General features: G+C 43.3%; 2 protein-coding genes across 6 annotated transcripts in view; one reads left to right on the top strand and one right to left on the bottom strand.

Moving 5' to 3' along the window:
• Window positions 1-1,171: 1,171 nt before the first annotated feature.
• cssa23h11orf58 (chromosome ssa23 C11orf58 homolog) lies at window positions 1,172-6,141 on the top strand. Its single transcript, XM_014170111.2, has 5 exons — window positions 1,172-1,380; window positions 1,895-1,978; window positions 2,346-2,406; window positions 2,615-2,724; window positions 3,594-6,141. Exons 1-5 carry the CDS (start codon window positions 1,327-1,329, stop codon window positions 3,783-3,785), a joined length of 501 nt encoding a protein of 166 aa, XP_014025586.2. The 5' UTR covers window positions 1,172-1,326; the 3' UTR covers window positions 3,786-6,141.
• A 102-nt stretch (window positions 6,142-6,243) lies between these two features.
• The window catches only part of LOC106584624 (pleckstrin homology domain-containing family A member 7), a 188,514-nt gene continuing 169,913 nt past the window's right edge, over window positions 6,244-24,844 (bottom strand). For all 5 annotated transcript variants that reach the window (XM_045706211.1, XM_045706215.1, XM_045706212.1 and 2 more), the window contains 8 exons: window positions 24,042-24,236; window positions 19,469-19,565; window positions 19,226-19,317; window positions 16,303-16,536; window positions 13,183-13,395; window positions 11,001-11,134; window positions 10,058-10,203; window positions 6,244-6,803 (listed from right to left, as the gene is read on the bottom strand). In XM_045706211.1, coding sequence (XP_045562167.1) covers window positions 6,778-6,803; window positions 10,058-10,203; window positions 11,001-11,134; window positions 13,183-13,395; window positions 16,303-16,536; window positions 19,226-19,317; window positions 19,469-19,565; window positions 24,042-24,236 — 1,137 coding nt within the window. In that variant the 3' untranslated portion in view covers window positions 6,244-6,777. The remainder of the gene's footprint in view (window positions 6,804-10,057; window positions 10,204-11,000; window positions 11,135-13,182; window positions 13,396-16,302; window positions 16,537-19,225; window positions 19,318-19,468; window positions 19,566-24,041; window positions 24,237-24,844) is intronic.

Below are 24,844 nucleotides of genomic sequence, written 5' to 3'. Positions count from 1 at the left end.
GGGTACAGACCTGGATAGTAGGACAGAACTCTGCAGGCTATCTCTGCAGTAGATTGCAACACCGCCCCCTTTGGTCATTCTATCTTGTCTGAAAATGTAGTTAGGGATAAAGATTTCAGAGTTTTTGGTGGCCTTCCTAAGCCAGGATTCAGACACGGCTAGGACATCCGGGTTGGCAGAGTGTGCTAAAGCAGTGAATAAAACAAACTTAGGGAGAAGGCTTCTAATGTTAACATGCATGAAACCAAGGCTATTACGGTTACAGAAGTCATCAAAAGAGAGCGCCTGGGGAATCGGAGTGGAGCTAGGCACTGCAGGGCCTGGATTCACCTCTACATCACCAGAGGAACAGAGGAGGAGCAGGATAAGGGTACGGCTAAAAGCTATAAGAATTGGTCATCTATGACGTCCAGAATAGAGCGTAAAAGGAGCAGGTTTCTGGGGGCGATAAAATAGCTTCAAGGTACAATGTACAGACAAAGGTATGGTAGGATGTGAATACAGTGGAGGTAAACCTAGGCATTGAGTGATGATGAGAGAGATATTGTCTCTAGAAACATCATTGAAACCAGAAGATGTCATAGCATGTGTAGGTGGTAGAACTGAAAGATTGGATAAGGTATAATGAACAGGGCTAGAGGCTCTACAGTGAAATAAGCCAATAAACACTAACCAGAACAGCAATGGATAAGGCATATTGACATTAAGGAGAGGCATGTTTAGCCGAGTGATCATAAGGGTCCAGTGAGATTCAGACAGCTAGCCGGATCATAGGTAGCAAGCTGGCAGAAGATGGTCTGTTTTTAGCCACCTCGTGCGTTTCCGTCTGTAGATTAGTGGGGTTCCGTGTGCTAGGGGGGACCAGTCCAATTGGCAAAATAGTTAGTGGCCCAAGAAAATTGTCCGATAGACCTAATCAGATATCAGCCGATAAGACAGCTAACGATTAGCAGGCCGCAGATGGGCGTTCAGGTTAAGTTGAAGATATAATGGTAGTAGGAGTAGAGACACAAGATGATGAATGTAACTGAAGGAGTGAGTGGAATGGTTGTTCGATTTCTTTTTTTATTATCCCCCTTCCTGCATTTGAATATATTATTTTTGTTTCAAGACCCCGTACAGTAGGTGGCGGCAATATACCAATCGGTGTAGTCTGCCATAAAATTTTAAAGAAGAAGAAAACATCGCAACCGGAAGTTGGAATAGCTAGTTTCCGTTTGGGTTCACAACTGCAACTGTTTGTTGATGGTGGCATAGCTAGCCAGTCTACTGCTATGTCAATATTTTTGATTTAGCTAGCTAAAGCAAACATTTTTTACGACGAAAATGACTTCTGAAGGGAATCGACACGGGACGAAAAGACCTGGTTCTCCGAATGAAGTAGGTGAACTATAGCTAAATGCATTGAACGGGACAGGCCTTGCAGTTCAGCTAACCTTAGTTAGCTAACTGGCTAGCAAGGCCCGTATCTGTTTTGCTTTAGCAAAGAAGTATGCAGTCAATTTGCATCCTAACTAGCTATGCAGCCTGTAACATAATGCGTCCTAGCTCAACAAAGCCATAGAGTAAAACAGTTAACTATTTAGTTAACGTTGGTCAACAAATCATTTAAGTGTTATTTTTAGCTAACTTATTCACCTTAAGATGGCCAGTTTGACACATCATGATGAAGCTTGCCAGCAAGATAGTCAGCCAGTCAATTTAATAAACCAACTCAAGGCTGTTACTACTATGCGTATGACGTGGCTAGTTAGCGTTATATTAAGATGTGACTTTAGCTAATCCAATTGGGAAGTTGTTTGATCTTCGAGCCGATGTTGTAATAATAGGCCTAGGCTACGTTCTGGTGGGATCCCATTCCTTGTGTACTGTAAGCAATTCTGTGTTGTTGCAGGATGGACCTACTCCATGGGCAGCTGCAGATCTTGGGGACAACGAGAGGAAGCAGAAGTTTTTGAGGTTGATGGGCGCAGGGAAGGTTGGTTTGGTCATATTCTATGTAGACTATTTTTCCCAACCCTCATCAGGGACCACTAGACGTTTCACATATTTATTGTGGCCCTTACTGGAACACCTGATTTCAAATGTAGCTGAGTCAACTAATCACCAAGCCCTTGACTAGTTGAATCAAGTGTGCCAGTCTGGTAATGGACTATTATTACTGTAACTCAGTTATTATTTAGTTATTGCAGTTAACTGTTAATTCAACTTGACTGTTACCTCTATTCCAGTATTAGATTGAGCCACCATTTTATCGTAGACTACAATTTATAATCCATATATTATCGTGAAAGGAGGAACAGAACTGTGGTATTACAGAATGTCTACTGTATTTGGTCCTGCAGAAGGAACACACTGGACGTCTAGTCATTGGAGATCACAAATCAACATCCCATGTCCGCAGCGGTGAGTAACACTCTTTTGAATTATAGAAAAAGGGTTGTCAAGGTACTGCTATTTTGACAACCCTATTCTACACTCCTTTCAAATGCTTTACTCACAGATGTATCTATCTCATCTAATCTAACCTTTTCCCATATCAATACAGTACTATCTGGGACCAGATAGCACTGTATTTGGTATGATTGGTGTTTCACTAGTTTGTCCTCTGCAGGGGCGGAGGACCAGAGGATGAACTCTGAGCTGGAGTTGCAGTACCAGCAGGGGCTGGACGGGAAGCTGTCAGGCAGGAACAGGAGACACGTCGGACTGGGCTTTAGCGAGGTGAGAGATCATGGACGGACAGAAGTTGTTATTATTATTATTATTATTATAGTAATTTTTTTTCACCTTTATTTAACCAGGTAAGCTAGTTGAGAACAAGTTCTCATTTACAACTGCGACCTGGCCAAGATGAAGCAAAGCAGCGAGACAAACAACAACAGAGTTACACATGCAATAAACAAGCGTACAGTCAATAACACAATAGAGAAAAAAAATCTATATACAGTGTTGGCAAATGGCGTGAGGTAGGCAATAGTAGCGAAGTAATTACAATTTAGCAGATTAACGAGTGATAAATGAGCAAGTAGAAATACTGGTGAGCAGAAAAGTAAATAAAAACAATATGGGGATGAGGTAGGTAGATTGGGTGGGCTAAGTTGAACATCGATCCTAGCAAAGATGGCTGACGTTATAGAACAATCTGCTGTTCTATTATCTACGGTGTTGAATGGCTGAAGCAAGTTTGGGTACGCTTTCATTCTATTTAGCTGGGTTGTGTTCATTAGGAACCAAACAGGACCTTCCAGGCATTGGAGATTTTTCTTCTATCTGAATTTGTCTAATAAAAAAGTGTTTATTGTTGCAATGAACACAACCCTGGCCTGTTACATGACGTGATGTAATACTGACGTGATGGTGCTTCTCATTAGACCTGTATGTTTGCATGGCTATGGAGGAATAAATCTGTTATCATGGATTAATGACAGCACAACACATGGAAACGCCACAACGTGTCGCTCTTTACTAAGACTGTTTGTGATTGGCTCAAGTCAAAGGCCTAATTTATACAGCCAAAATGTCATGTACGTACCCGCATGTTGCCCCAGTCTCCAGATCTTCATTTTGTGACTCTTCTGTTCGCTCCACAGCCTGACCCAGCCCCACCACCACCACCCGTAGAGGGCCAAAGCAAGGCAGAGCAACCAGCCAGTCCCAATGCCCCAGACAGCCCCTCAGAACCCCAGGGCTCACCAGACAAACCCCCCTCACCAAGCCCAGAGGACAGCACGAAAGAGGACAAGAAACACACCTTCAAAATGACCTTTGTGAAGTCATCCTAAGACTGGGAGAAAAAGTCACTTTTTTCTAAAGTCAAACCACAGATTTGTACATAAGTTGTTCTTTTGTGTCTCTGCAGTTCTCCCAAGCTGATACATGGAACTTCGTGGTTTCAGATGTCTTTTATGTTTCAATGCTGAGCAGCAAACCAGTAGTGCACTACTGAAGGAGGTAACAATCATTGAGACAGATTTCCCCCGTTGTTTCCTTAAACTTTGTTAGGAATTCCTAACTGAAAGAGGGACTGTACCGACGTGTTGTAATGGTTCTGAGACGAAGCAAAAGCTTTAATTAAATTGTGTTGAATGGGACTATAGGTCTTTAACAGTCCAGTTGAATGTCTCATCATGAGTTATAAAATGTACTTAAACTACAAATTGAATATCAATAAACTGAAGTACCACACAGTAGGGATGAATATTTCCTCTAATCTACCAAGGTGGCCATTTTAAAGCGTTTAAAAATATGATCACTAAACCAGGGTTCTCCCAGCGCTACATTGCCGGCTTGTCTTGGCCACTATGTGAAACTGATATTTAGTAATGCTAGAGTAACTTTGATCAGGAATTGCGAAACAGGCCGTTCATAAATTCCGAGCTTTATCATGTTCCTCAATTAGTTCAATGCGTTTCAGCAGTAGGATATCTCAACTCCGAGTAGGCTGTAGCATCATACAAACTGCAACGACAGTCAAATGACCAAAGATACTAAGCTTGCTAGAAATACCTCCAACGAATGACAAAATATCCTTTTTGGCAATATCGAGTTGATGATTAGCCTATACAGATCAGTGCATGAATAACGGAGAGATGAGAGGATAGTTAAAATTAAAAATCTACTCTCATAGAATTTGTTGATCACACATTCTCCACTGAAGCTCTCAGATGGGCAGCAATACGGGACAGCGCAGAGAAACATTAGTGGTATTTAGACATGCATAATGTAGAAGAGCTTTTAAAGACAGGACTGTCCAGCCAGCAATCCCAGTTAATTTGGGTTTATTCTGATGATAGACAAGGAAGCACAGATGTGCAGGACAACAGTATGTTGATGGCTGTAGATTTGTGATTCGTCTGTTAGCCCCTGCTAACTTATTTCCATGCTAATGCGACATACAATTAAATGGGGAGTCAGGATGTTGGGTTTCAGTGGGATTGGGATGATAGGAAAGTAGCCTAGGCTCTATATAAGGCTACTACGTGAGTCAATAGATAAATAATACACTTGATTTAGGCTACATTGCATGCTAGATGTTTCTGATCAGTGATAGATGAGCTTCCACATGTCTGGCCAGAGATCAATTAACCAAATATAAAGATGGAGATTCAGTGAAAAATCACATTATCAGACAAGTCACAGGCTTTTGTTCAGGAGTAGGACAGACTACTCACGCGTGTGAAGATCAAAATCCACTTATATACATGCTAGACACATTTTCTGATCAGCTAATATATGAGAAAACTAGAATAAAGATGATCAATTTACGTAATAGTTACCAAATATCCAAACTGATCCTGTGAAAACAAAAATCTGACATTGATTGATATATCTAGACGAGTCCCCCATGCATGTCTCAAAGCAGCGCAAAGGCTCTGTCCCAATCAAAAAGGTGCTGAAATGATAATGTAGGTGACCACACAGGACTATTGCTTTACATTTGTATAACGGTTGCATATGATTTAGGGATATACAGTATAAGCAAGAATTTGATATATGCCTTCAGTTGCATTAGCCTATATTTTCATCATTCAGTTGATCATAACGAAGGTGAGTTTTTCTCTGCGCTTTTTCTAGGCCCAATGGCTATTTCCTGGTCTCCTCACTGTGCTGCCACCCACCCCCGCCTCGTTCTCAAAACCAATTTAAATCATACTTATTTTTCTAGAAATCTGGCTCTTTTTTTCGGGTTTGGGCTCATTTAATTTCTGTGACGTCGGACCAGGCCTGGGCTCGGGCTTCAAGCTTTACGGGCTTGGGTCGGACCGGGATCTCATTTTCAGTTCTGATGAGAACTCAAACTGCATTCGGGTCTGGTGTGCAGTCGAGCAGTGTCAGTTATGTGCGTTTTGAATTGATGGCCACTGTGTGAAGTAAATATGCTAGGCTAAAAGGATTCCATGCAACAACCTGTATGGATAATGTGCTTTTTTGTTGTTGCCAAATCTGCGGCTGCGCATGTTGTGTATTTTGTGGAAATGCATTTGTGAGACAATGTTGTAAGTTTCTATGTCTTGTCATTACATTTTTGGGGGGGAAATGTTAAAAAGAGTGATCCCTTTAATTGTCAATCGCGCTATAAAGCCGATTTTCAGCACTATGGCTGGAATTGAGGCCAAAATAAACATGCTCGTGATTGAATCGTCTTGCATTTACTGTTTCAAGTGAATTGATTTATGACACATTGACCGTATAAGAGTGTTCATGATTAAATATTGAGGGAGAACTGGACATGAGGCAACATGTTTTGTTAAAACCTTTATTTCCATAAAACATAATTATGGTTTATTTCCCTTTTAAAATACACATAATACAATACAGTTGATTGGCAAAAGCGTTACATGGCAGTGCTGAGCTACAAAGAGTGCAAGATTGTCTTTCATTAGTCAAAATAAAATAAATATATGATTCATGTCATAATTACGTTTCCATCTCAACCACCTATAAAACATTGCCGAGAACTTATTTATTTAGAAATATAGACCACAGCTAATGATTCTCTGTTGCAAAAACTAGTAGTGTTAACAATTACACACAACATTAAAGTGCAAAACACAACTCCAATTCAAACTTAACATTAGGTACACGTTGAGTTTCAAATAATTCCTTTTGGTTCTTTAAAAGAAAACATTATTATTGCGTTTTAACTCCAATAAAAAGTATTATAAAACATCACTCCGGCATTAATTGCTGAAAATGTTTAGTATTAGATCCTTTGCCCATCAACTATTTTCATCCACGGATGTCCTGTCGGTGCCTTGGCGTCTGTGTCAATGGTCAGTCAGCACTCAGCTGAGCTTTGGCTAAAAGTGGGGGAAAAACATGCTCATGACATTGAAAATACAGACTGTGATGTCTTCAATCTATAGTTGCACCCTCTTTCCAAAAAGCCTAAGTAAGCAGTGCTTGTTTGTGTGGAAACAATAAGCCACAACCTTTTTACATTCTAATCATGACCCATCACCATATCCTGACCCAAAACCATCACCTGACCCAACAACATCACCACTACCTGACCCATCACCTGACCCAACATCACCATCACCTGACCCAACAACATCACCTGACCCATCACAATCACCTGACCCAACACCATCACCTGACCCATCACAACACCTGACCCAACACCATCACCTGACCCCACACCATAACCTGACCCAACACCATCACCTGACCCATCACCTGACCCAACACATCACCTGACCCAACACCATCACCTGACCCAACACCCTCACCTGACCCAACACCATCACCTGACCCAACACCATCACCTGACCCAACACCCCACCTGACCCATCACCATCACCTGACCCAACACCATCACCTGACCCATCACCTGACCCATCACCTGACCCAACACATCACCTGACCCAACACCATCACCTGACCCAACACAACACCTGACCCAACACCATCACCTGACCCAACACCATCACCTGACCCATCACCATCACCTGACCCATCACCATCACCTGACCCATCACCTGACCCAACACCATCACCTGACCCAACACCATCACCTGACCCATCACCACACCTGACCCATCACCACACCTGACCCATCACCACACCTGACCCAACACCATCACCTGACCCAACACCATCACCTGACCCAACACTATCACCTGACCCAACACCATCACCTGACCCAACACCAACACCATCACCTGACCCAACACCATCACCTGACCCAACACCATCACCATCACCTGACCCAACACCATCACCTGACCCAACACCATCACCTGACCCAACACCATCACCTGACCCAACACCATCACCTGACCCATCACCATCACCTGACCCATCACCATCACCTGACCCAACACCATCACCTGACCCAACACCATCACCTGACACAACACCATCACCATCACCTGACCCAACACCATCACCTGACCCAACACCATCACCTGACCCATCACCATCACCTGACCCATCACTATCACCTGACCCATCACCTGACCCAACACCATTACCTGACCCATCACCATCACCTGACCCATCACCATCACCTGACCCACCACCTGACCCAACACCATCACCTGACCCAACACCATCACCATCACCTGACCCAACACCATCACCTGACCCATCACCATCACCTGACCCATCACCATCACCTGACCCATCACCATCACCTGACCCATCACCATCACCTGACCCATCACCATCACCCACACCATCACCTCACTCATCACCACACCTGACCCAACACATCACCTGACCCAACACATCACCTGACCCAACACATCACCTGACCCAACACCATCACCTGACCCAACACCACACCTGACCCAACACCATCACCTGACCCAACACCATCACCTGACCCAACACCATCACCTGACCCAACACCATCACCTGACCCAACATTTGGACACCAAAAGCTACCATGCTTCAGAAAAGAAACCACCAAAGCACTCCAAGTTGTGAGAGCAGAAATGACACCTAAAGACTACAACTATCCCACTGGGCACAGACGTCAGTTCAACGTCTAGTATTGATTTACATTTGGTTGAGTTGTCGTCTAACGTGAATTCAACAAAACATTGCACCATGTCATTGGATTTAGGTTAAAAGTTGGTAGGGGAAAAAAATGAAATCTTAAGTTGTTTCAATGTCATCACATCGATTTTTTTGGGGGGTTGAAATGAGGTGAAAACAAGGCTGATTCAACCTTGTGCCCCAGTGGGATGCCAACACAAACATCACAGAGGCACCTTGAGGCCACGACACCCAAGAGAATATGCAGTGTACCTTCACTAGATCTGTTTATCAGAATCTCGCTGTCTGCACAACCAGGGGCAATGAGAGAGGGTCACATTACTGTGTTGTACAGTGAAGATGCCCCTACACGCTGATCTTGGGTCAGTTTTGGGCCAATTTTCTACACTAATGGTTAAGGTTATGATGAGGGAGAGGGAAAACTGATCCTAGATCTGTAGCTTCACCCCAGAGTGTGCTGCATTTGTCTCCCTTTTTCTGTTCTGATTCTCTTCTTCCAGGAGTGTGCACTTGCATACTCCCCATCATAGATTTGATTCAAGCATTGGCTGGAGGAAGTTTCCACCATTGATAAATCCATACTTCTCACTTTGGGAGAAGGGTTGAGAATCAGGATACTAAATGGGTTGGCTTCTCTAAAGGGAGCACAGTGAAAGACTCAATGTCCTACTAGATACTCCATCTATAGCTATATTAAAGGAGTGTTTTATGAAGGAATGAATTAATGGTTATAGAGGGATCAAAGATACTGTAGGCAGTTCAGTGGGAAAAGGGTGTGTTTGTGTGTGTACAGCATGCATAGAGTAGCCTGTGTGTATAGACTGTGTGTACACTGTGTAGTATATACACTCAGTGTATTAGGTACACCAGTCTAGTACTGGGTCGGACAACCCTTTGCCTCCAGAACAGCCTGAATTATTTGGGGTATGTAAACGTTGCTCAATTGGTATCAAGGGACCTAACGTGTGCCAGGAAATCATTCCCCACACCAATACACCACCGCCACCAGCCTGTACCGTTGACACAAGGCAGGATGGGGCCACGGACTCATGCTGCTTATGCCAAATCCTGACTCTGCCATCAGCATGATGCAACAGAAACCGGAATTTGTCGGACCGTGCAATGTTTTACCACTCCTCATTTGTCCAGTGTTGGTGATCGCGCGCCCACTAGAGACGTTTCTTCTTGCTTTTAGCTGATAGCAGTGGAACCCGGTATGGTCGCCTGCTGCAATAGCCCATCCGTGACAAGGATCAATGAGTTGTGCGTTCCAAGATGCCATTCTGCACACCACTGTTGTACTGTGACGTTATTTGCCTCAAAGTCGCTTAGGTCACTCGTTTTGCCCATTCTAACGTTCCATCGAACAGTAACTGAATGCCTTGATGCCTGTCTGCCTGCTTTATAAAGGAAGCCACGGCCACATCTGTATGAGCGAACCATTTTCGTGAACGGGGTGGTGTACATATTAAACTGGCCACTGAGTGTATATGTAGTGTGCATGTTTACGCGTGTTTTTACATGTGTCCATGTGTGTGTATGAGCTGACCTGTGAACTGCTTGCTCTTGATGGAGGCTTCAGAAGCCAAGGCGTGAGACACATTCATAATCCTCTTCTGCTGCTGCATGGCTAGGTCCAGATCAGTAAAGTCCAGTGGGACAGCCACACCAGACGACAGATGTGTGTTCTGAACACTGACACACAGGTGGGAAGGGAATACAAACATGAGGAAAGAGAGAGGCCGAAACCCAAAGGAAATACAGTCTGTGTCCCAAATGGAACCTTTTTCCCTGCCAATTCGGCCCTGGTCAAAAGTAATGCACTGCGTAGGGAATAGGCTCTGGTCAAAAGTAGTGCACTATGTAGGGAATAGGCTCTGGTCAAAAGTAGTGCACTTTGTAGAGAATAGGCTCTGGTCAAAAGTAGTGCACTATGTAGAGAATAGGCTCTGGTCAAAAGAAGTGCACTATGTAGGGAATAGGCTCTGGTCAAGAATAGTGCACTATGTAGGGAATAGGCTCTGGTCAAGAATAGTGCACTATGTTGGGAATAGGCTCTGGTCAAGAATAGTGCACTATGTTGGGAATAGGCTCTGGTCAAGAATAGTGCACTATGTAGGGAATAGGGTGCCATTTGGGACATACACAATGTTTGCGATCACTTTTTTGTGTTATGATGTAAAGTTTTTGTAGTTAGCTTAAGTTTTAAGCTAGGACCCAGTTTTAAATCACAACTGGGATTGAATCAGCCACAACCCAACAGTGGATCCAGAGACCCAGGATTAGGGACATTACGATGCTTGTGATGTTTTCTTCTCCCAATAACAAGTACCCAGATTTCTCACAAACAACAACTACTATTTCTTATCAAGAATCTGCCAGATCACTCAAAATTTGCCTTAGTTTTTTTTTTAAACGACTTTGAATTTATTTTTGTAATAAAAAGTTCTATATAAAATAAATAGATTTTTATGAAACTAAGTCAGGAGTACTTGGATTTGGCCAGGATGTTTATGATGCGTTCTGCTCTGTGTTGACGCTCCTCCATCTGCTCCTGGCTCAGAGGCTCCCCGGGGTCTGACTCCACATAGCGCTCTGAGATAGGCACCTTCTGGGGCTTGGACAGCTACATACACCAATCAAAGTGAAGACATCCAGTCAACCAACAAATCCATATTAAAGTGCAAATCCAACACTTATCAACCTCATTTTCATAATCTCCAGCACAATACCAGTGTATACATACGTGAAAACGGCGCATTTCTACGTTTTTAGAAGAAAAAAAATTGAGTAAAAGAATTCTACCTGATGACATCATCAAAAGTTTAAACATTTTAAGAAACGTGATTTTCAAAACACAGATTCGTGATGAAGTGGGGAGCAAGACAATACACTGCCTCTCAATAGAAACCTTCAAACCTACCATGTGATGTCACAAAGAAGCATTTTTTAGGGCTTTTCTTCTTCTCTTATTAACCACAGATCATAGAAACGTACTTCTTTCAGTTAAGTAGACACTGGTTTGGTGCTGTAGATAATGAATATGAGGTTGAAAAGTGGAAGAATTGCAATTTAAGGCTTAGAACAATATTCAGAAATCATCTGTTTACAGTGCCTTCAGAAAGTATTCATACCCCTTGACTTATTCCACATTTTGTTGTTACAGACTGAATTCAAAATGGATTACATAAATTTTTTTCCTCACCCATGTACACATAATACCCCATAATGACAAAGTGAAAACATATTTTTTGAAATGCTGGCAAATGTATAAAGGAAATCCCTATGTTAGAATCACCTTTGGCTGCGATTACAGCTGTGAGTCTTTCTGGGTAAGTCTCCCTGTACCTGTTGGAAAGCAGACTGAACCAGGATTTCCTCTAGGATATTGCCTGTGCTTAGCTCTATTCCATTTCTTTTTATCCTAAAAAACTCCTTAGTCCTTGCCGATGACAAGCATACCCATAATATGATGCAGCCACCATTATGCTTGGAAATATAAAGAATGGTACACAGTGATCTGTTGTGTTGTATTGTATTTGCCTAGGACATAAAGCTAATTTCTTTGCCACATATTTCTTCTTTTTATCCTGTCATTTAGGTTCGTATTGTAAAGTAACTACAATGTTATTGATCCATCCTCAGCTCTCTCCTGTAACATCCATTAAACTATGTAACTGTTTTAAAGTCACCATTGGCCTCATGGTGAAATCCCTGAGCAGTTTCCTTCCTCTCCAGCAACTGAGTTACGAAGGATGCCTTTATCTTTGTAGTGACTGGGTGTATTGACACACCATCCAAAGTGTAATTAATAACTTCACCATGCTCAAAGGGATATTCAATGTCAGTTTTTTTCTTCTTCGACCAATAGTTGCCTTTCTTTGTGAGGCATTGGAAAACCTCCCTTGTCTTTGTGGTTGAATTTGTGTTCGAAAATCATTTGCTCGACTGAGGGACCTTACAGATAATAGCATGTGTGAGGTACAGTGATGAGGTAATCATTCAACAATCATGTTAAAGACTATTATTGCACACAGAGTGAGTCCATGCAACTTATTAACTCAAGACATTTCAGCTTTTCATTTTTAATCAATTTGTAAAGATTAATAAAAACATAATTCCACTTTGACATTATGGGGGTATTGAATGTAGGCCAGTGACACAACATCTACATTTGATACAATTTTTATTCAAGCTGTAACACAACAAAATGTGGAAAAAGTCAAGGGGTGTGAAAACTTTCAGAAGGCACTGTAAATGGTCATACTGTTGGGGTCAGATAAATTCATACTTTGCGGTTCAGCATAGTTTTAGGTTCTACAAAAACAAGGTTATGTGATTGTAGTTGAAAGCATCAGTTCACTTTGCATTTTGTATGCTAATTTTGTATGTTAATTGTGTATGTGGTGAATGGTAAGTAGTATGAGCTACAGGCTAGCCTCTAATTCAAAACCATCCACAACTGCATAGTAGTAAAGGGGATGTTAGGGTATTATACAGTTTGTAGTGGCTGTTTAAAGAAGGATGGATTACAGTTTCTCCAGGCCCATAGACTACTTTCAAGGTGAGGTAAAATACTGAACTTCCCCTTTTTAACCACTTATGTGTACAGGCATAATATTCATCAATAGGAGTGTTGATAGGATAAAATTGATTGGCCATTCATGAATGTACCTCACGACTGAGGTCCAGGTCGTAGTCGAGGGGCTCCATGTCAGTCCCCCTCATGGGCGTGGCCATCACCGTGAGCCACTCATCTGATTGGATCCTCTCCCTTTCCTTCAGCTCTCTACGCCCCTCGTCGCTCTGGCCCTCGGCACCCTGTCGCTCCACCACCTGAGCTTTCTGCTCCTGCTGCAAATCAAAGTCCTGCTGCTCTCGCCTCCACTGGGGGGGGGACAAACAACAGTTACTTTATCTGACCACTAGAGAAGGGGTTCTGAAACGGTTTGGGGCCAGGGACCCCTTTTGTGATAGCAAATTCATCAGGGACCCCCCTTCATAACACACAACTCAAGTGAGATAAAAACAAAAAACAATAGCATACAAGGAGTTTTACTATGACTTCCACAGTGCATGGCCAGAAAAATCAAGTTTCGGGGCCCTAGAAAGGAACATTTTAAAGGCCCATTGTATCTGACCACAAATACCAGGGCAAAAAAATTCCATGAATACCATTATTTTTGGGATTTTCACAAACTTTAATCCTTAGAATGGTCCTTTGGAGGAAGGACTGTTGACATATACACTACTGTTCAAAAGTTTGGGGTCACTTAGAAATGTCCTTGTTTTGAAAGAAAACCACTTTTTTAGTCCATTTAAAATGACATCAAATTGATCAGAAATACAGTGTAGACGTTGTTAATGTTGTAAACGACTATTGTAGCTGGAAAAAGCTGATCTTTAATGGAATATCTGCATAGGCGTACAGAGGCCCATTATCAGCAACCATCACTCCTGTGTTCCAATGGCACGTTGTGTAAGCTAATCCAAGTTTATAATTTTAAAAGGCTAATTGATCATTAGAAAACCCTTTTGCAATTATGTTAGCACAGCTGAAAACTGTTGTCCTGATTAAAGAAGCAATAAAACTGGCCTTATTTGGACTTGTTGAGTATCTGGAGAATCAGCATTTGTGGGTTTGATTACAGGCTCAAAATGGTCAGAAACAAAGACCTTCTTTTGAACGGTAGTGTATATCTAAAAGAAAAAATGGCTTTCCTGAAAATAAAAACTATCATTGTATTTTTTTGTTGTCCTGGTTTCATGAGGAAATTAGATGAATTACAGCATCATCAGAACCAACCACCAAACGATACTGATTAACCTGTGATCACAAACCCACACACTCTCCTTTGCTTTTCCAAACCCATAAACAGTGTTTCGAGTAAATATCTGTTTGTAAGACAGTGTGTGTACTGTATGAGTGTATTTGTTTGTGTGTCCAAGCTCTTAAACCCACGCGTGCATAATTCCCACTGCAGTGTGTGTAGGCCTCATCAGCATGTATTCCCATGCTGTGAGGAGAAAGTGCATCACGTGCGTTATTGTGCTCGGTGGACGGAGGAAAATCACATCACAGGGAAAATGCATGCATACATATTCATCAAACCCCCGCCAAATGGAAAAACACAGCCAGAAGAGATTTTTTAGAAGCAACGTTACTTTATTCTCGAGTGCAGATCTCTACATTAGAAAATAACAGGCGTGAAAGAGTTGTGATTCTTCGTTTTACAGAGTCATTTAACATTAGCTGTCCACTATTTCCCTTACTCTGTGCTATTTTCTCATCCTTGCTGATTTAAAACAAATTGGGATGGGTGAAAGAAATATGGTGGAATTTACACCTGCCTTGATGGTAGGCTTTCGGCAACCATTTTGCTTATCCCTCTCCTGTCCTTTCATCTGCAGTGAATAAGATAAAATAGACCAATTAAAAGGTACTCAGACTGGAGTACTGTCACTATGACCTTGAAAGTGGACCGTTGTAGCGGTCAACCACGGCCAAGTAGAAACGTCTTTGTTGTGGTCTTAAAAAGGCTGTGCTAATGTTGATGTAGCACCAACTAAATGGGGTGAATAAGCGACTGTTTAGTGTGGCATGGTGTGGTATAAGGTCAGCAGATTCAAATGACCTAAAAGAGAGTCTAAAATGAGAAGTAGTGTAAGCTCTGGCTATTATGGTGAAGAACTACAAAATGAAACTCTTAACCAGCAGAAGCTGATGAAGTAAGTATTGCCAACTGTAAGTAGGAGCTGGGAACACAAAGGCTGATCAGTAATGCAGTTAGGAGTTTGAAGCTATTATTGATGAGCTCACAGCAGTCTGGTAAAGATTATGTGTTAGATAATATATTAGACTTTGTAATGTGATGTCCCTCGTCTTTGACAATCATAGGCTCAATTAATCTGATTCTGTGGTAGCCATAGCATGCCATAAGACAACCAGGGTGGGAAAAGTGAGGTTGATGGGCAATTTTGTGAGAAGACAATTATGATTCATCAGCAAAAAAAGGCACTTTCATTAGATTCATTCGTGTAATGCTAAAGATTGAGGGAGCAGGGATGTTTGGTAATGATTGAGGGAGCAGGGATGTTTGGTAATGATTGAGGGAGCAGGGATGTTTGGTAATGATTGAGGAAGCAGAGATGTTTGGTAATGATTTGTACCACTTCCTCGTTGATTTGTTCAAACATGGTACACATTTCCCCATCCCCATTTCAACAAATCTCTATAAAATATAATTGTACAAATGTATAGGCTACTGAAAATATCCTTCAGTAAATTAATAAAAATGTATATGTACAGAAATGTAAATGTACATAGAATGGGCTTTTCTTCTCTTGTGATAGTGAGGGAGGGAAGGCAGAGATGCCCACCTCTTCTCCTTGATATACATTCAGTGTGTCAGTGAGGTACCACATGGGGGCACTAGTGATTGGGTAAACTCAACCCCTACACCTTAATATGGGGAACAGCTCTGTCTTACAGTCCATCTCTGACAGATATCCCCTCCCCTACTCCCCAAAGCAGCCTCCACCACACACAGTCTGACTGCTCTGCAGCCCAGCCCAGCCTAGCTGGCCCCGGCTTAGCACCAGCCCTTAGCGTGATGCAACTTTACTAATGTTACTGCCATTGGTTACACATGGGGGAGAGCGTGGGAGAATGGTGTTAGCGTAAGCCGTTTAGCATGTTAGTGCTTGTGGCGGTGGATCCTATGTGAGGGGTTCGGCAGGGGCGTGACAGTGGGCCCTGCTTCTGCTGCGGGGTTGGGGAGGGGGGGAACGTACTGAGCACAGGTCAGTGGAGGAGAGAGGCCTGGTGGAGGAGGAGGAACGATGGGTGGTGGAGTGACGTTCTCCCTGGCTGAGGTTCCTCTTGCGCTCGCGGACCAGGGCCCTCTGGTGTCTCTTCATACGCTCCAGCTGCTCCTCAGCACTCATGCGGCCCCGGGGGGCCTGGGCCAGAGACTGCGGCTGCTGGTCGGAAGAGTACAGCTGCTCCAAGGCACTCTTAGGTCTCTCCTGGGACAGATCGTGAGAGAGAGAGAGGATGGGAGGAGAGATATGAGATGGGTAGTGCCATAGAAATGTGATATGAAGAGGGGGAAAGGAAAGGAGAGGAGGAAGACAGGTAAGGAGAGGAGGAAGACAGGTAAGGAGAGGAGGAAGACAGGTAAGGAGAGGAGGAAGACAGGAAAAACAAAGGAAAAAACAGACACATCTTCAACACTAATTCAGTATTTAGTTTTAGGACAAGATAGCCGAGTTTCTCAACTCCACAATGTACAAGTACAATGAAGTTGACTGGCGACTAGTGTGGGCAGACTGCATCTTTAACTATATTGAGTCACTGTCAATCGATACTTGTAAAAATGTCCTTGTACTTACACTAAATATAGAAAAGTATGTGGACACCACTTCAAATGAGTGGATTCTGCAATTCTTGCCACACCCGTTGCTGACAGATTTATAAAATTGAGCACACAGCCATGCAATCTCCATAGACAAACATTGGAAGTAGAATGGCCTTACTGAACAGCTCAGTGACTTAATGTGGCACCGTCACAGGATGGCACCTTTCCAACAAGTCAGTTCGTCAAATGTCTGCCCTGCTAGAGCTGCCCCGGTCAACTGTAAGTGCTGTTATTGTGAAGTGGAAACATCTAGGAGCAACAGCGTCTCAGCCGAGAAGTGGAAGGCCACACAAGCTCACAGAACGAGACCGCCGAGTGCTGAAGCACACAGAAATTGTCTGTCCTCGCTTGCAACACTCACAACACTCACTACAACACTCACAACACTCACTACAACACTCACAACAACACTCACAACACTCACAACAACACTCACAACAACACTCACAACAACTCTCACAACACTCACTACAACACTCACTACAACACTCACAACAACACTCACAACAACACTCACAACAACACTCACAACAACACTCACAACACTCACAACAACACTCACAACAACACTCACAACAACACTCACAACAACACTCACAACACTCACTACTTCATTGGCAAAGTAGACAAACTTAAGCAGGAAATGCCAACAACGAACAGTGAGCAATTGTATTCATGCATAAAAAAACTAATAATGAAAGAAAAGCATTGCAAGTTAGAATTTTGTAAAGTTAGTGTGGGAGAGGTGGAAAAATGATTATCAATCAATAATGACAAACCTCCTGGCATTGACAACTTAGATGGAAAGCTACTGAGGATGGTAGCCGACTCTATAGCCACTCCTATCTGTCATATCTTTAATCTGAGCCTAGAGGAAAGTTTGCAACAGCTAATGGAGATCCTAATAAAATACCAAAATACCAAATACCAAACTGCCACTGGAAGCAACGTCAGCATAAGAACGGTTCGTTGGGAGCTTCATGAAATGGGTTTCCATGGCCGAGCAGTCCACGTGCACAAAGTGAGGTCCATACATAAATGGTTTGTCGAGATCGGTGTAGAAGAACTTGACTGGCCTGCACAGAGCCCTGACCTCAACCCCATCGGACACCTTCTACATCTGCATTGCTTTCTGTTTGGGAATTTAGGCTGGGTTTCTGGGTTTTATAAATACATTTGATTGATTGGAACACAGAGCGAGCCAGGCCTAATCGCCCAACATCAGTGCCCGACCTCACTAATGCTCTTGTGGCTGAATGGAAGCAACTGCCAGCAGCAATGTTCCAACATCTAGTGGAAAGCCTCCCTGAAGAGTGGAGGCTGTTATATCAGCAAAGGGGGGACTAACTAGATATTAATGCCCATGATTTTTGAATGAGATGTTCGACGAACAGGTGTCCACATACTTTTGGTCATGTAGTGTATATTTGTCCTGTGTAAATGTGAGCTTTTTTTTGGTGCTGAAATCTGTAGTTTTTGATGCTGAAATCTGTAGTTTTTGATAAAAGAAGCATTTTATGTAACGTCTGTCTAACTGTGCCCTGTAATCCACTGTTTTCCAATGGAGTAGGAAGTTAGGACTTCAAGCGTGCAATACCACTCACTACTTTTATAAATATCCATTCTTAAATGCTTACTGTGTACTTGTGCTTGTCCTGATTGTTAGAGATATCAGTTGGATTTGGAATCCATAGCCGTGCAATAACTGTCTGCTCCTTCCCCATTAATAAACAACGGCTCCCTTGGCAGAGGTCACGTAAAATGCTACATTTATCAAGAACTACAGATTTCAGCACCAAAAGCTTGCATTTAAAAGCTTGCATTTACACAGGATAAATATGGTTACAAGGAAACATTAAAGCAGGGGTGTCAAACTCATTCCATTTTTTCCTTTCAATTTAGACCTACAGAACCAGGTGAGGGGAGTTCGTTACTAATTAGCGACCTTAATTCATCAATCAAGTACAAGAGTGGAGTGAAAACCTGCAGACACTCGGCCCTCCGTGGAATGATTTTGACACGTGCATTAAATAATGGACATTTGGACCACAGAAAGTTGTGCACTATATAGAGAATATGTTGCCATTTGGGATGTAACTCATATCTCGTTCCATCCCCTGTGTGGTGACTGGTAATTCACCCTCCCTATTCCCTACATAGTGCACTACTTTTGACCAGAGCCTATTCCCTACTTTTGACCAGAGCCCTATTCCCTACACAGTGCACTACTTTTGACCAGAGCCTATTCCCTAAATAGTGCACTACTTTTGGAACGCAGCCTATGTGTGGTGACTCACCCTCCCTGCTGAGCCGGCCACTCCTCTCCTTAGGGTCACGTAGGAGGAGATATTACTGGACTGGTTCAGCCGCGACGATGAGCCTGACAGACCTGGGACGGACAGGAAACAGGAAACACTGTCACAGTATGCTTGGGAGGAAACCCATTCTGACACAGCACCACTGCCCAGAAAAGACACAAAGTGCCAAGGAGTGGAATGTAAGCCTTAACCAGGTCTGGATTCCAGGCTAGCTGATGATACCTTTGTTTGGGAGGGTCTGGTAGCCCCCCTCAGACCCTGTGCTGCTCCAGCCCATCCCTGGCAGCTCTGGTTCACTGAGGTATGACCGCAGCTCCACCTGAAACGACCGCAACAGAGGTTAAAGCAACAATCACACTCCAGACATCACACTAGATCAGTGAGGTTTGAGTCAACTTAATACTCAAAACAATACATATTGCTCTTAATTAGGGCTGTGGTGGTCAAGACATTTTGTCAGCTGGTAACTGTCATTCAAATAACTGCTGGTCTCACTGTAATTTACCGTTAATGAACATAAACACATTTGGCATCTCTGGGCTTCCACACATAACCTACAAGCCTGACCTTTGGAACATCTACATTTTAATAAGTCTAATAAATCCATTTAATATAGCCTACACCAGGGGTTCCCAAACCTTTTCCCTCTGGGCCCCGTTTCCAGCATTGGGGAACATCCCGCGGAACATCGCGCGGCCCCCATGTGCGTGGCACACACCCCACATCTATTTCTATGGGCACAAGCAGTGTTCGTGACACAAACTGTTCACGCCCCTCTTGTTGGTGGAGAGAATATGTTGCAGGTTTAAAGTTTGCTCCCCGCAAATCTACACATTTTGCCATGTCTAATGTGTATTCATGTGATATTTGCGTTACAAAATGTTCAACAATATCTATGGGCTAATAAACTAAAAAAACGTTAGCTGACATGTGCAAGTTGATGTGGACATTTCTGACCAGTTCTAAATATCTCTCTAAAGTATGTAATGACTGACATGACAAGAGGAACTGATGATGCACTACCCACCTACTGTATTCTACTATTACAACTCTCAAGAGTAAGTTTAAACCCTTAAATAACAAAAAAACTTGCACCCCCACAGTTTGGAAATGGAAACCCCTGGCCTACGATAATTTTTTTAACCAGGTCAAAAGAAATATTGTGATATGAAGAAAATGTAGTCAATTTCAGAAGAACATAATATCATATTATGTCGTCCTTATGTTAGGCCCTGATGTGGCTATGCCAAATGGCTGTGGGCTACACTAGTTCATTTAGCAGACAAGATTTGCTTATAATTCCTGTGGCATTATTTTATATTAATTTATAGTAAGAAGAATCCAATGAACATAGCTGAATGTAGAAAGGATATTTTTTGTGACACAAACCTTAGGCTATATGTTGTGATTTCTAATACATTGTAAGGCTGCATGATGCAACTAACGATGTCCTATGAAAGGCACGCGTTCGGCTCTGTTTCTTGTGCATCCTACACACGTCATCCGTCTCTCATTCACACGTCATCCGTCTCTCATTCACACGTCATCCGTCTTCATTCACACGTCATCCGTCTCTCATTCACACGTCATCCGTCTCTCATTCACACGTCATCCGTCTCTCATTCCCAGTTTGACAAGCACTTGATAATATTCTCACCCATCAGACTATTCTCAATTGTATCTGGTCTTTTGATTTATAATGGCCCACCCCCCAAAAAATTTAACAGGTTTTTAATATGCCAGGTAGGCTACACCGGTTGTAAAGCGGATTAATGTGCTTACTGTTAAGAATGAATATAGCAGCATGAGAAAACTGGGATCCTCTTTTAAATAGTGGCCAGTCAAAACTCTGTTTTCACAGGCGATTGAGCAATGACTAGGTTTATAAGAACATATGTTTCACTAGGCTCTGTAGGCTATGGGCTCTCCAACCCTGTTCCAGGGGTCTTGTTTCACTAGGCTCTGTAGGCTATGGGCTCTCCAACCCTGTTCCAGGGGTCTGTTTCACTAGGCTCTGTAGGCTATGGGCTCTCCAACCCTGTTCCAGGAGTCTTGTTACACTAGGCTCTGTAGGCTATGGGCTCTCCAACCCTGTTCCAGGAGTCTTGTTTCACTAGGCTCTGTAGGCTATGGGCTCTCCAACCCTGTTCCAGGGGTCTTGTTACACTAGGCTCTGTAGGCTATGGGCTCTCCAACCCTGTTCCAGGGGTCTTGTTACACTAGGCTCTGTAGGCTATGGGCTCTCCAACCCTGTTCCAGGGGTCTTGTTACACTAGGCTCTGTAGGCTATGGGCTCTCCAACCCTGTTCCAGGGGTCTTGTTACACTAGGCTCTGTAGGCTATGGGCTCTCCAACCCTGTTCCAGGGGTCTTGTTACACTAGGCTCTGTAGGATATGGGCTCTCCAACCCTGTTCCAGGAGACTTGTTACACTAGGCTCTGTAGGCTATGGGCTCTCCAACCCTGTTCCAGGGGTCTTGTTACACTAGGCTCTGTAGGCTATGGGCTCTCCAACCCTGTTCCAGGGGTCTTGTTACACTAGGCTCTGTAGGCTATGGGCTCTCCAACCCTGTTCCAGGGGTCTTGTTACACTAGGCTCTAAGCTATGGGCTCTCCAACCCTGTTCCAGGAGACTTGTTACACTAGGCTCTGTAGGCTATGGGCTCTCCAACCCTGTTCCAGGGGTCTTGTTACACTAGGCTCTGTAGGCTATGGGCTCTCCAACCCTGTTCCAGGGGTCTTGTTACACTAGGCTCTGTAGGCTATGGGCTCTCCAACCCTGTTCCAGGGGTCTTGTTACACTAGGCTCTGTAGGCTATGGGCTCTCCAACCCTGTTCCAGGAGACTGTTTCACTAGGCTCTGTAGGCTATGGGCTCTCCAACCCTGTTCCAGGGGTCTTGTTACACTAGGCTCTGTAGGCTATGGGCTCTCCAACCCTGTTCCAGGAGACTTGTTTCACTAGGCTCTGTAGGCTATGGGCTCTCCAACCCTGTTCCAGGAGACTGTTTCACTAGGCTCTGTAGGCTATGGGCTCTCCAACCCTGTTCCAGGAGTCTTGTTACACTAGGCTCTGTAGGCTATGGGCTCTCCAACCCTATTCCAGGGGTCTTGGGCCTATAGGCTAGGCTTAGAGTTATTTGGCCACTTTAGTTGTGATACAAACCTTATCAAAACATATAGGCCCATGGGCTAGGCTACTTGATGCTGGCGACTATGATATGAAAGTCACACAAATGCATGCTCTCTATCTTGCCTTACGCCTCGATCACACAGATAGTGTGTTGTGCAAAAGTAGTACGCAGTATCATTTGGATATGTGTGCAACAAAAGTTCAACATTCACCTTCTGCTACCGTTTCTGTCAAGCCGTCTACACATACAGTTTTATGCATACGTTCGATAAATCCAACGTATACACCACACAGAACGCGCTGCAAGGAAAACGCAGGGTTTCATTGGAAACGAATATACTTCTGGTGTACCACAATGCAATGACACTATCTGTGTGATCGAGACAGACTGCACACGCTGGGCATCATTCACAAGTCATAATATTCTCACCCATCAGACTATTATCAATTTAATGTTGTCTTTACATATACTAAATAATATATTTGTGACATTAGTTTGGATTTAGAATAGGACATTATCATGCAGCTGTTGGAACAGGGGCAGGGGAAAAAGTATGGCATCCATATGCACTTGCATAGCGACTGGAGGACGTTTTTCCCGCGGTTCATTTTAATGCCAGCCAGGTAGGCTTCTCCGGTTGCGAAGCAATGTGCTTAATATTAGGAAAGTTGAGAAATAAATATAGTAGGCCCAGCCTATAGAAAGCTAATGGGATCCTCCTCTTTTTAATAGAGGCCATCAAAACTCTGTTTTCTCACGCAATTGCATAGCATATAGAAATGTTGTGCAACATGGACATATAAGAACACTTATTTCATTCCATGCATCAACCAGCTACGAGGAGCTGGCTCTCGGTGGGCAACAGGTGATCCTATTCCGCTCGAATTCAATGCCAGGGCTCTCATGAAGTGTTTGATTTGATTTTTCGAATACATTTTTGGAGAAGGCTAGTTACCATGACTCAACGGTCACGTGGTTTTTAACTGTGGTCATGCCTTGTGACTGCTGGTGTAGCAGTAATATGGTCACCATAACAGACATACTCTAATTTTTACATTTTAGGCATTTAGCAGATGCTCTTATCCAGAGTGACATACAGGAGTAATTATGATTAAGTGCCTTGCTCAAGGGCACATAAACAGATTTTTCACCTAGTCTGCTCAGGGATTCGAACCGGCAAACCTTCGGTTACTGGCCCATCCCTCTTAATCGCTACCTCTCAGTGAGGTAAAGGATGCATTTCATTTCAAAACATTGTCACCTTTTCCTCAACCCTCATTCCCTCTCCTTCAGGAAAGGTGTGTTGGCAACTCATTTCCACCATATTGCCTATTCAGTTCTCTCAGATGCATAGAGATTAGTGCATGATAGAAGAGGAAAGAGGACAGCTGTTTGGAATAGAATGGCTGTGTGACAGTATGATAGTCACTTAGCCATGACAATATTATTGTCCCGTGAAACTGGCTTCGATGGTGACAGCTGAAAACAGCAGTGATTTGATACAGTGCCGCAATTGACTGTTCCACTTCAGAAACGGCACCCGCTGAAGAACTGTTTTTACGTGCAGCATACACCTTAGAAGTACAAAAAGTCTAGTCTTAAAAATAAATGACTTAAAAATAAATGACTTAATTAAATACATTTAAATAATGGCTTGTCCTGACCTTACAGTCTCCGTTGACACACCCTCCGACCTCACGGTCTCTCTTCCTCTCGTCTGACTGGCGTTTGAGCCCTCGAACCGACGTGTGTCTTACGACCGCTGCTGCCTCTTTGGGGAGGGGCGGGATGGTGGGGGGCGGGTCTTCATAGTCGTAGAGGTGGGGCAGGGGCGGCCTGGGAGGAGCCTCATCTTCTGCCTGTACCAGAGTCACACCCATACAGGAAGTCAGTCACAATTAGTACTTAGCGAGAATTTCAATTGCATTTTCTTGATTCCTCGCATCCTTTCTCCTCATCTCCTCAAAACCGTTAGATGAGATGGTCAGAGGGGAGGGACCTCTGACTTTCTCATCCAATGGGTTTTGAGAAGGAGGCGCGAGGATGTGAGAAAGCAAGGAAATACAATTGAGATTCTACCTTATTGGAAAGTACCACAAAGTTCATTGGAGGTAGAGGCCTGCGGGCAGGAACCTTGGAGCCTCTGCTCCAATGAGCATTGAGAGGGAGGGGAGAAACTGAAGAATCAAGGAAGGGAGGAATCAAAGATTTGTCAGCTAGTAATGCTTTCAGACACCACCACTGATTAGGAGGGAGTCATTCTACTAACTCAGGTCTATCTAGTTTCATATTCAGATTCACTGTTTTATGTATTTTACTAACTCAGGTCTATCTAGTTTCATATTCAGATTCAGTGTTTTATGTATTTTACTAACTCAGGTCTATCTAGTTTCATATTCAGATTCACTGTTTCATGTATTTTACTAACTCAGGTCTATCTAGTTTCATATTCAGATTCACTGTTTCA

This window comes from Salmo salar, chromosome ssa23 (genome assembly GCF_905237065.1).
Source record: "Salmo salar chromosome ssa23, Ssal_v3.1, whole genome shotgun sequence".
NCBI classification, from domain to species: domain Eukaryota; kingdom Metazoa; phylum Chordata; class Actinopteri; order Salmoniformes; family Salmonidae; genus Salmo; species Salmo salar.
The sequence above is the reverse complement of the archived record's forward strand: the minus strand, read 5'-3'. Positions and strand labels throughout refer to the sequence as shown.